At 41.4% G+C, this 12,386-nt stretch overlaps 1 protein-coding gene across 2 annotated transcripts; it reads left to right on the top strand.

Moving 5' to 3' along the window:
• The first annotated feature begins 3,037 nt into the window (after nucleotides 1-3,037).
• LOC147439625 (uncharacterized) lies at nucleotides 3,038-5,237 on the top strand. 2 transcript variants are annotated; one of them, XM_086485442.1, is made up of 3 exons: nucleotides 3,040-3,723; nucleotides 3,824-3,959; nucleotides 4,056-5,082. In XM_086485442.1, exons 1-3 carry the CDS (start codon nucleotides 3,184-3,186, stop codon nucleotides 4,538-4,540), a joined length of 1,161 nt encoding a protein of 386 aa, XP_086341568.1. In that variant the 5' UTR covers nucleotides 3,040-3,183; the 3' UTR covers nucleotides 4,541-5,082. The 2 variants fall into 2 exon arrangements, with proteins under 2 accessions (XP_086341567.1, XP_086341568.1); XM_086485441.1 differs by having other exon boundaries at nucleotides 3,038-3,723; nucleotides 3,824-5,237.
• The last annotated feature ends 7,149 nt before the right edge of the window (nucleotides 5,238-12,386 follow it).

Genomic DNA, 12,386 nt, shown 5'->3' with positions numbered 1-12,386 from the left:
TGTTGAATTCTCTATCTTGACAACAATGAACGCAACACTAGACACAAACTCGCTAGCGTTTGAACTTTGGGACAACAGCTCTTTGATTTTTTGCTCTGGATAAAGGTAGAGACAACACTCGAAAGGCTCTGCCTTAACAACTAAAGTGGTTGCATCAGCATATAAAGCCCACAAACAAGTACCACCGTCTTTCGCAACAGCTCTTTTTACACAAGCCCCCTCTATACGCACATAATCATGAACAGCAAAGGCCTCGATAAACTCTAAGAGGTATATCTCAGTCACAACAAAAGTTATAGTATGACTAGATTCCTTGTCAAGAAGGTCTGCACGCATGTATCTACCAAAGTTAGACTTAGGTATTTTGTAAGTACCATACTTACACAACACTTTCCCTTCCAAAGAGAATCTAAAATTTGCAGTCTCTGACAATTCGGAGATAGCTAAGTTTCTTAAGGCAGGAGTTATGGCCAACTGTGAAGTGAAAGATTCAGCATTAAGCTCGTTTTTTCCTTCATCTGTTTTCTTTATCAGAGATGATGAAAACGAGGTATCTGCCAAGCACCTAGAAGCTTTACCTAAACATAAACATTGGTGTGAGTAATGGACTCAATCCAATTAAGAGAAAATAGCAAGAGATTACCTCTGACTGAGAGCAAAGCTCTTTTTATAGCTAAAGAAGAGGCTTTATTCAATTTTCCTTTTGGGCTAAGCTTTTTGCTAAGCGGAGAAGACTCTGAGGATCGATTCTTTCGAGCCAAAGGTGACACATCAACATCAACGTTACACTTCTTAGTCTCAAGAGACTCTTTATGCAAGAAGGATGCTTCTAGGTGCTCAGGCTCGAACAATGAATCATCCAAACTAACATCTACGAAAAGATGCTCAAGTCAATGCTCTAGATCACATGCTCAAGGTAATCACAGCTCAAATAACATCTTGTTATGCAAGGTACTTACCATTCATGGGAGTATCCATTGTAGCAGGCAAGTAAAAGTTGCTAAGCGCAGACAACTTTCAACAAGATGACCTTAAGCTTCAATAATAGCATATATATATTGTGCTAGGGATAGTTGGTTATATAGGACCTGAGGGAGAGAAGATGTAGTGAGTTAATGCCTCACGTTTAGCATAGAGCCAAAGCAGAGGATAATAGCAATAAGTGGATGAAATATCTTCTCATTAATGAGAATAGAAATGTTTTGACGTGCTGTCTTAAAGTGCCGTTTTTAAGACAACACGTTCTTTGAGGGTGTCTTTATAGCCTATCTCAAAATTATTGGACATATCTTACTTCTTTTATTTTTTATTGATTTTTTTTTCCGAAAAGAATGAAGTGAATATCTCACAATAAATTGGAATTAGAGTATAGAGCCAATAATATATTTACGAATTTTAACATAAGTTTTGAAAAAAATCAGCAATATAACAAAATTCAAATGGCTCAGGAGTTTTTTAACACACAAATGTCAAAATCTGTAACATTCATGCGGATTAGCACGCTACAATCGTGATATGTTTAAGGAAAATTGGCACTTCACCAATCTATACAGACAACAACATTCTTCTTATGTTGCGTGAGTGCAATTTAATTCTGCCTTAAAATCAATCGACTTTCCCTATCCCATAAGCTAAGACACAATACCCTACAGCATAACGGACGTAAATCCGTAGTAGGGTATGTACTCATCATCACAGCTTTCCAATAGTATACATCATACCATTACTTAAAATGCTCAGTCTATTTATGTTTCATCTCTATTCATCCAAAGATGATCAGAAAATGAGTCGACATCACAGCATCCCCGACCAACCGAAGCGAACTACACATAAAAAAAGCCTTTATTGATTCGTCTACAGAGGCATAACAGAAAAACTTACAACACAAAGAACTTGACATCCACCACAGACTAACATATAGGCATACACCGAATCCCACATTAGCACAAGACAGTATTAAGCTGGAAGACTAAAGTTGCTCATTCTCATAATATCTGGAAAGGGATGAATGAGCTATGGGCATCACCGCATCACCATCATACTTCCGGACCTGTTATGAATGCTAACCCACACTGAAGACCAAATACAGTAAAGGATACTGACAACGCACTTCACTCTCATTGCAAGTGCGACATGAAGCATAGCCCAACCCTACCCGTTCCCGACCCATACCCGGAATAAGCCTCGGCAGCAATCCACTACTTTCCCTGCACAATGATCATCGCTAAATTAGCCGCATGTAGTTAGGTGAAGCAATAGGTGTTGACAAAGAGCAAGAGTATAACATTAGCAAAAACAGATCTATATTCCACTTCTACGAGCCTGACGGCACAGGGGAAAATGATCCTCCAGGGCATATGATGAGAAGACACATTGTGCTGATGACAACGCGGGGGGTTAGGAGGCAGCATGATAACTACTCGCAGCTCTGCACGCACCTGCTAAGACAGTCACTTAGCTATACAGTCAAGGGTTAAAACCTCAAGCCAGAAAGAAACGAGCCCAAGCAAACAAAACACACCCTAAACAAACCTTTGTCCGCTATCGAATCAGGGCATCACAATCAAAAACGGTAGAAGTCACGACTTGTCAGGAACCAAGCACACAAAGATAGAATATTAAAACTCTTCTTCTATGAAATAGTTGGCGAAATGCAAAAAACAGCGGGCCTGTCCAAGTGAGTTTGCCCTTGAGCGAGAAATATTGTATTCATTCCCTTGAATATTGTTTCGCAACCTGTTGTTGGCACACGCCAATGCTATGTTGGGGAAGCGAGCAGTGCATAACGTCTAATCTTTCTTAAGGCGAGCACTGTAGAGCTCGCCATTGCTCTGCTGCTATGGCTGTAGATGAGAAACAGAGGAGGTGTAAGCGAAGAAAGTCAAGGACGACGAAGCCATAGAAACACATGGAAAACTAGGAAAACCCTCACGAAGCTGAAAAAAGAACAGTAAGACGCGATTCTAGCTGAGGAATTAAAACAAACAAAAGACAGATTAGAGAAACCTTAGAGTCAAAACGGAATACGAGAAATGGACTCAGAAAAGTCGAAACTGAAGAGCATCAAAGAGACATTGAGTGTAAGGTTCAGGCTTAGACTCCAAATGATGAGCTCCTCCGCAACCCTAGCGTAGACTTGACGTAGGCTGTTGTAACCATCGCCGCAGCACCAGTCAAAGAAGAATGCGGGACCCCTTGTACAGAAGAAGCTCCTGGTCTTGCAAGCAGCTGCGATCTTCATCTTCCCCATCCCTACTCGGGAAGATGACAGCAAGCGAGACATGCGCACTTCCAGGATGCAGCAAGCCCCCTTTCCCTTCTCTAGGCCGTGCCACACGTCACTCGACCTGCGGCAATCTGCATCATCAGCTTCTCATGGCGGAACGCTTCCATTCATCTCTCCCTCACCCTCATCAGCAGATACTAGATCGCAACTCAGCTGGCCTTTGTGCCCTACCCTCCTGCTGCGATCCTCCCTACCCCAGCCATGCCTGGTGCTCCAGGTCTCACTACCTTGTCTGGCTCTCTGATTTCACCTCACGCCTCTGCCCAGATCAAAGGTGCAAGCTGCCTGGTTGTACCCGCCATGTCTTTGTCGACGAGAATTCCACGCCCTCGCAATACTGTGGATGGCGCCACTGCCAGGAGCATGTCATGCTCGTTGCCCTACAACGCCAACACCAGCAGCCACCTCAGCAGGCCTCTCTACCGTCATCTGCTGAGGTACATTCTAGTGAAACAATGCAACTTGGATACATGTGGGGTCCATTTGGGTCATGCAAATCACTCAAGCAACCTAATGTTTCAAGGTATGACAATGTAGAGCAAATGTGTTCATGTGCCCTCCTTGGACTCACTTGTGCCTGCTCTACGGGAATATTCGGTCAATTTAAAGTCACCCAGAAACATTCAAGTTGATGAGGACTTCTTTCTCAAGCATCCATGGGATATCTGTGCAGGTAGGGAAAAGCACATTTTCTTATTTTCTAAATGGCATCGAAAGTTTTCTCACTTCAGTAAATGTGGGTTTGCCTTTCTCTCATTATGCAATGTAGCAAATGGTCACACGTGCTTCTTGATTGTGCGGTGCAATTACAAGAGTAATGGGAAAAGATTGATGCTTACCAAGGATGGCTATCATTGGAAGCAACAAGGGCGAGCAGTGAAAAAGAACCGTGACTATGTCAAAAAGTATTTCACCTATGAAAAACAGAAAGGGAAGAACAATGATGGTGTTAAGTATCATGATGGTTGCACATATTCTATGGATGAATGCACTGTAGAAGATACCAAAGATTATGCGCTTGTAAAACTTCACAAGAGAACGACCGCCCGTGGTAAACAACTCAAAGGACAACTTGTCAGTGATGGCCAACAATCTGTTGCTGAGGTTAACGATGTATGTTCGCAAAATACTACGTTACCGAATGGTGATGGGATGGCTGTGGACAGTCTTGTGTGGAATCTTCCGTCTCTTGATGAGTTCATTAATGGCCTTGATGAGATGTTTGGCCCAGATTTGTATACAGAAGACTACTAGGTCAGCACTAACAAACAGCGTACTCTGCTTTGCATAGGAAGCTTGAGATGTCATAGGGAAAGTAGTAAACACTAAACCTAATGTGTTGTGAGGATTATAGGTGGATCTGGGCTCTTTCCTCAGGGGACATATCAGCATAGAGAGAGTTGGTGATACCAGCTAACCTTTTGTTAGCATAACAACATCCATACTCTCAGTGGGTTGAAGGTTGGAGCCATTACTGCAGCATGAAGTTCCTTAGAAACCCTCATGTATGTAGTTGCTGTGGGATTTTGGAGCCATTACTGCAGCATGCGGCTATGAAGAAACCTGGATAGTATCTGGTCCTTTTTGCTTTGAGACAATGTGGAGGTAGCTCTCGCTCGACAAAGTGGCTTGCTGATGATTGGCAGGCTGTGGTTTCAGGCCCTGCTAGTCACCCTGAATGATGAGTATGTTTCCTGCTGTTCACTGTAAAGAAAAAGGCGTTCCCAGTTATTCACTTGTATATTGCTACTCAATTTGGTAAGCAATTTTCTGCTTGTCATTCTCGGCTTGCACAACATATTGCTTCTACATGCCCATCTAGACCTGTCTTTTTGTGTGGTCGAACTACCAAAAGGGTCACAACACAATATCAGCATATTAGTATCAAGATTATGCGCGTTGACAAATGACTGCTTTCCATCTGCAAATTGAAAGTTGGGGTTATCAATTATCAGCTTATTGCCAAAACCAGGTAATTAACGTAACAATTGCATGACACAAAGTGATGATTAGTTCACTAATAATGTTTTCATACCTACAAGGGAGAGCCTGCTTATTTGTAAGGTCGTGTCCATTCAACTTTTGAAACATGTTTTCTATGTAATGTTTGGTTTGACACCAGTGTTGTCATTGAAACACACAAGTATGCCTTAAAATTACTTCGGTTATACACACACACACACACACACACACACACACACACACATATATATATATATTGATGATAAGTCCAGATTCACCTTTAGAGGAAAGAAGGTATAGGCTCATCGTAGTCATCCACAAGACAATATAACCATCAGCTTCGTCATACATCGTCTTGACTAAATATAGGTCACCAGCTCCAAATTCCTTGATGGATGATCAGCCACAGCAGGGTATTGTGTTTTTTGGCAATGGAGTAGGTCCATATGCACTTAAACATGTAGGTCCACTGCCTTGAGCTCCAAAAGATTTTCTACTTGTTGAGCTTTTTCTTGGTCCAAATTCCACTTTGCAGTTAGGTTTGAACAATTTAAAGATTTCATGAGCCACCTAAGAGATCTGACTGGAGGCCTGAGCAACTCTAGTAGGTACCTTGAGCTTGGCCATGCAGTCTTTTGCATTTTCCAAGCCTTCCACATCCTACAAACAACTTTAAATTCAATTGGAAAGAAAGGGATAGGAGACAACAAGATATCTTTGATATGCATACTGTTCCAAGCTTTATAATTTTGGAGTTTAAACCTAGAGATTTCTCTTCAAACAAAAATGTCTAAGCAATTCCAAAAATGTTCCACAAAGAAAGCACATTAGACATTATAGAGTTAGTATCATCTGCAAACTGTTGCAAGACCAGATATTTATCTAAATCAGGGATCTTGATGCCCTTGATGTGACCCTTTATCATAGTATCCTAGACAAGCAAACCCAAAGCATCTTAGCAAATGACATATAGTAGAGGGGCTATGGGACAACGCTGTCTAATAGACCTCTTCAAGGCAAAAACATCTGTCAGCCCTCCATTTATGGAGATTCTAGCGCAAGCATTACCAAACAGAGTTTGGATGAGCGTGATGAACTTTCTTGCAAAACCTATGTCAGAAAGAGATGAAAAATGAAGTCCCACTCAATTTTTTCATAAGCCTTGTCAACGTCTAAATGAATTCTTTCTTATTGTCTTAGGCATAGTCAATGGATTCTCACAAAGTAATGATAGCATCTAGAATGAAGCTAGCTTTTATGAAGCCTTTTTGCTCAGGCAAGATAATTTGATGCATTATAGGGCTCAATCTTCTGGCTAGAAACAAAGCAAAGACTTCATAGACAAAATTCAGACAGGTGATAGGACTTCAGATCCCTAAGTCCTCTTTCTTCCCCTTTTATGTATTAGTATGATGATACCAGCATTCATAGATGTGGGAAGAGCTCCTAGTATACACGCCTCTTTTCATATGGCTAAGAAGGGAGGGGTTAGAACTTCTTTGTACTAATGAAAAAACTCATTGGGAATCCCACCCAAACCAGGGTTTTTTCCATTTTTGAGAGAAGAGATAGTGTTTATAATCTCCCCCTCTATGAGGGGATGATTCAACACTTTTGCCACACGATCAAGTAGACTTTCTTTCTTATTCTAGCAATGGTGGCTTTAGTTGTAGTGTGATCAGCCCCTCTTACGGGAGGGGATGAGAAAATGGATAAAAATTATTCCTTAGCAATTCTCATATTCTCTTGATGAGAGCCCACAACATTTCCATCCTTGTTCTTAAGCAAAGGAATAAAATCCTTAATTTTCTTTTCCTTGAGAAGGTTGAACATATTCTATCTGGCTTATCAACTTTCCCAACCCAAAACTCTCTTGTCCATAGGATAGAGGCATTAGCAGCTAGGAGCTCTTTGTCTCTAAGTTTAGCTTTAAGCTCTAACTCGGGGGGATGGGGGGGGGCGGGGGGGGGGGGGTGGTGTAACATTTAATGGCCTAATAACTTATGTGTAGCGGAAATTAGCATGAACATAGTGGGCATTTCATTAGAATAGATTCCTAATGAGAATTACAAGAGTGCTTGGATGGAGAGAGCAACAAAAAGCATAACACCTAATTAGATAGCATCGACAATACTTTCAAAAGAGAGAGAAATTAAGCTATTGACAACAGTTGAGGACCGGATTTGCATGGAGCCGGTTCCCCCTCCAAAAGGCTTTGTATTATGGTTTCTCCCATCAAGAGAGACATTGTACAATACAATTCTTTGTGTTCCTTCAAGACTAGCTAGTGCAATGAATATGGAAACTTCATGCACTAAGCTAAACACTTAACAAACACAACTTGAATTATCCCCATTCTCAGACCCAAGACCTCACACACCTTCGAAGATGGTGAGAGCTAGCAGGGTATGAGAGTAGATTGAGAGGAAGAAGGAGTATCTTACGAGAAAGATGTACATCTCCTCACATAATCACTCATATTAGCATAGCTTAACTTAGTAATTAGCTTGGTAGAGGAGATGAGCATGCATTGAAGCTTGGCTCTTGGTTGGATTTGCATCCACATGCCAAGAGAGTGTTGATGTAGGCTTCTATCTCACAAGCTTGGAGTAGGTGATGAGTTCTCCATTAAAACTTGGGAAGAGATAGTCTTCTCTTTCTTCACACATGAGCGTGTGTGAGTGTGTGTGTGTGTGTGTGATAATCCTTGCAAAAATCAGCCCCCTCTCTCTCTCTTGGGCGAGCCCTCTTGCTAATTGCTCTTGCTGAAGCCTCATTGGCCCTCCCCAAGTCAAGCCAATTACAATTAAGCAGCATAAGTGATAGCCTTCTGACATGTGTCCCCCTTTCCCCTTTTGTGAGAGCTTTAGGTAATTAAATAATTAAACTAAACTCTCATTGGAACCCTTCGCCTTCTGGCCAATAGGAATCAGGCAAGCCATGGGGCTCCTGAATGCTCATTGGACCCCTTAGGAGACTGCCCAATAGCCTTCTAGGAGACTTAATTCTCATTGGTTTCTTTTATTAAATGTTTTTAAATTAATTAAACTAGATTTACTCTAGCTTAATTCTCATTGGTCCACTTCAAGGGTCATCCAATAGAAATTGGGCACACCTTGTGGGCATCTGGCCTAGGGAGCTGACATGTGTCCCTCATTCCCTTTGTGTAAAGGGAGCCTGTGTGTGTGTGTGTGTGTGGCTTTCTCTCTCATCCCCTACCTTTAGGGCTCGCCCCCTCCCATGTAGGGATGTGCAAAGACTTTTAGGGCACACACAAAGCATCCAATTTTCCCTAGGGTTGACCTTTGGACACAACCTTTGAATTTTGGAACCTTAGCATTTTGGAAGTCTTAATGGGCTAAACCTTAAGGTCTTTTTAGCCCATTGTTGCACATGGCTCTTTTGTAGATGGCCCCCCCTTTGGATCCCTATTTTCCCTCCTTTGGATCCCTATTGTGACCGGTCTACTAGCTTAACCAATATTCTAGCTTTTTCTCCCCTGGCACTTCCCCACATTAAATGATCAGTTTAATATGAGAAAATCATTTAGGAGAATTAGATATTGATTATTATGACATTACCTCTCTCTTGAAATCATAGTCGTCCTCGACTATGGTGTAGAGAAGATCAAGCATATTCATGAGTCCTTTTCTTAGCGGGTAGAGGATCCCTATGTTACCCTACGACATCATTCCACAATGGATGACTAGTCCATTTGGCGCTTGAGAGCCTGAGGCTGCCGCAAGCATGTTTACACATTAGTCCTATCAGTCTTCCATAGTAGAGTGACAAGCTCTACTTGGTGTTTGGGAGACGTCGTCTCCGCAAACTTGATCTAAGCATGCATACTACTTCATTTTTGTGCACAAATTAAAAAAAAAAGAGTCTTATAAGAAAAAAACTTTGTTCATTTTTAACATTTTGTACATTTGCTTACTCTTGGAAAGCATTGTAAGCATTGACAAGGTTTAGGTTATCCTTTAATTGTATGCCTTGCATCCATCTAGCATCTTCAAAAGGATAATTCTTAAACTTAATAAGATATCGTCGGATAGTCTTACTGCCTCTTAATACCTTGTCTTCATGTCGGAGAATGGACTCGGGCTGCAGCACCTCCTCTTGGTCCTCGATCTCCGGTGGGTCTTCAATAGTTGGTTCTTGAGGTGGCTCTCCTTTGTAAGGCTTTAATAGGCTCACATGGAAAGCATTGTGTATGAGCCAATGATTGGGCAACTTGAGTTGATAGGCCATCTCATTGATTGGCCTAAGAATCTGAAAGGGACCATAATACCTTTTTGCTAGTTTAGCATAGTACTTTTGGTGGCCCGTAGGATTCTTGCCCGTCGTGTGCCTTAATTGAGCCTTGGGAAACTTTAACAAGACCCAATCGTTTTCTTTAAGGCTTGGGCTCTTCTGTGCTTGTCAGCAGCAGCCTTTTGCCTTTGCTGTGAGATAGAGATAGCATCCTTAATCTTTTGAAAAGATTCTTGTAGGTCTCGGCTATACTCATCTGCAGCGAAGATCTTCCAATGTACCTTAAGTAGCAAGGGACTTTTTGATCTTCCCTCAATTACCTCGAAAGGGGCTTTTCCCGTGGAAGTATGTACAGTGTTATTGTAATCATACTCCACTAAGAGTAATTACTTCTCCCATTGGGATCTTTGATCTACTTCTGTTACATAGGCTTTTAGTAGATCGAGAATGGTTAGGTTAGCTATTTCACTTTGGCCATCCGTTTGTGGATGATAGGCCAAAGAGAAGTTTAGCCTTGTCCCTAAATTCTCAAAGAGACCCTTCCAGAAATTACTGGTCATTCTAGGATCTCTATCCGACACTATGGACATTGGCAAGCCATGGTACTTGAAAATTTGTGAAATGAAGAGGGATGCCATTTGATGGGCTTTAATGGTCTTTTTGACATTTATAAAATGAGCTTGTTTACTGAACCTGTCTACTATCGTCCATATTCCCGTATTCCCATGGATAGACTTAGGCAATCCAAAGATAAAATCCATGGATATGCTCTCCCATGGTGAATTAGGGATTGGCAAGGGTTGAAGCAATCCAAGTTGCTTCCCTCTATCAAATTTTGTCTTTTGGCATACCACACATTTGGAAACATACTCTTGTATGTTCACTTTCATGGTAGGCCAATAGATATATGTTTCAATTCCCTTTAAGGTAGACTGAATCCCTCTATGCCCCGCGTAAGGTGGAGCATGAGATTCATACATTACTTTCTCACGTAGTGAGTTAGTAATGGATAGTCTATTGCCATAGAGAAGATAACCATCTTGTAAAGTAAATGGTTCTTCTTTCTTCCCTAATGCAAGGGCTGAAATCACATCTCTAAAATCGGGATCAATAGCATACTCATCTATCATTGAAGATAGATCATTGTAAGTTGCTATGGAAACCGCATTCACTCTCGGTCGTCTTGAGAGTGCATCGGCTACTTGATTATGCTTGCCAGTAATGTGAGCAATATGAAAATGAAATTGCAAAAGGAAATTTGCCCACCTCATTTGTTTGTCGGAGAGCTTGGTCTACGTCATGAAGTACTTAAGACTTTGGTGATCCGTTCGCAGAATGAAAGGAGTCCCCAATAAATAGTGCTTCCATGAGTCTAAGGCATGTAGAACTGCAAGGAGTTCCTTTTCGTATATGCCTAGAGCTTGCTCAACAGGGTCGAGCCTTCGACTCTCATAGCCTATGGCATGCCCTTCTTGGAGCAAAACAGCTCCAAGGCAATCACCACAAGCATCACATTGGACCTCAAATGGTTTTGAGAGGTCCGGTAGTGTAAGCACAGGTTGAGAGATAAGCTTTTCGAAAGCATTGTTCTCCTTAGCAGACCACGTATACCTAACGCTTTTCTTTGTTAGGTCATGTAATGGTCCCGCAATTTGTAAGAACTTTTCTATGAAGCGTCTATAGTATGCACACATACCTACAAAGCTTCTTAGTTCATGAAGATTCCTTGGTTTAGGCCATCCTTTTATTACCTCTAACTTGGATGGATCCATTTGGATGCCATCTTGAGAGATAATGTGACCTAAATACTGAATCTCTTGCAAGAAAAATTCACTTTTCTTTCGATTAACATAAAGTTTATTCTCTCTTAAAAATTGAAATATTACCTGGAGATGTTGCTTGTGTTCCTCCAATGAATTAGAGTAGATGATAATATCATCAAAGAATACTCCAGTGAAGGTTCGATGAGGCCTGAACAGCTTCTCCATCAAGCGGTTGAATGTGGCTGGTGCATTGGTCAAGCCAAAAGGCATGACAATGTATTCGTAAAGACCAAATGTAGTACGAAATGCGGTCTTTACAATGTCTTGATCAACTATCCTTATTTGATGATAGCCACTTTTTAGGTCAATCCTACTGAAGTAGGTCGATCCTTGTAGCTTATCAAATAGGTCTTCTACCCGTGGAACGGGAAACCTATTCTTGATAGTGATCCTATTTAGTGCTCTATAGTCGACACACATACGATATGTGCCGTCTTTCTTTTGCACTAATAGCACAGGTGAGCAAAATGGAGATGAGCTTGGCCTAACCATACCCTTCTCAACTAACTCATGCACTTGCCGCATAATCTCCTCTTGTTGATCTTGAGAAACTCTATAAGGAGGTTTGTTAGGCGGTGAACTTCTTGGAAGAAGTTCAATTGCATGGTCATCATTACCTCGTTTAGGAGGTAGCTCACAAGGGATGTCGTCAATAAAAACATCTTGAAACCCCTTGAGAAAATTGGATAACTCTAATTCCTTTTGGTTGCTTTTGTTTTCTTTTGCTAAAGCATTAGGTTCATTTTGAGAATCTTTAACAAAAATCATGTACACAGAAATAGAGCTCTTTATTGACTTGTTGAAAGCTGGTGTATGTACAATGGGGATGGTGTTACCCATTTCCTAAGCATCTATATACATGTCTTTTTCCCTAAACTTAAAGGAGATTCTCCTTTCAGGAAATTTAACATCGGCAGCCAGGCGGTCAAACCATGGTGCCCCTAGGATTACATCCTCATGCTTGAGAGGAGAGATAAAGAAGTCCTCTTTGTCCACATAGCCTTGGACATGAAGCCTCAATTTCCCAATTAAGGGAGTGACTGAAGCTTCTTGCCCCTTGA

This window comes from Adiantum capillus-veneris, chromosome 16, assembly GCF_014529385.1.
Source record: "Adiantum capillus-veneris isolate H3 chromosome 16, ASM1452938v2, whole genome shotgun sequence".
Classification (NCBI taxonomy): domain Eukaryota; kingdom Viridiplantae; phylum Streptophyta; class Polypodiopsida; order Polypodiales; family Pteridaceae; genus Adiantum; species Adiantum capillus-veneris.
Note: the sequence above shows the minus strand (reverse complement) of the source record. Positions and strands in the feature narration are given on the sequence as shown.

Coding starts and splice junctions, on each gene's coding strand:
- LOC147439625 (XM_086485441.1), top strand. CDS start 3,184: ATGCGGGACCCCTTGTACAGAAGAAGCTCCTGGTCTTGCAAGCAGCTG. Junction 3,724..3,823: donor CTCTACCGTCATCTGCTGAG/GTACATTCTAGT, acceptor ATGACAATGTAG/AGCAAATGTGTTCATGTGCC.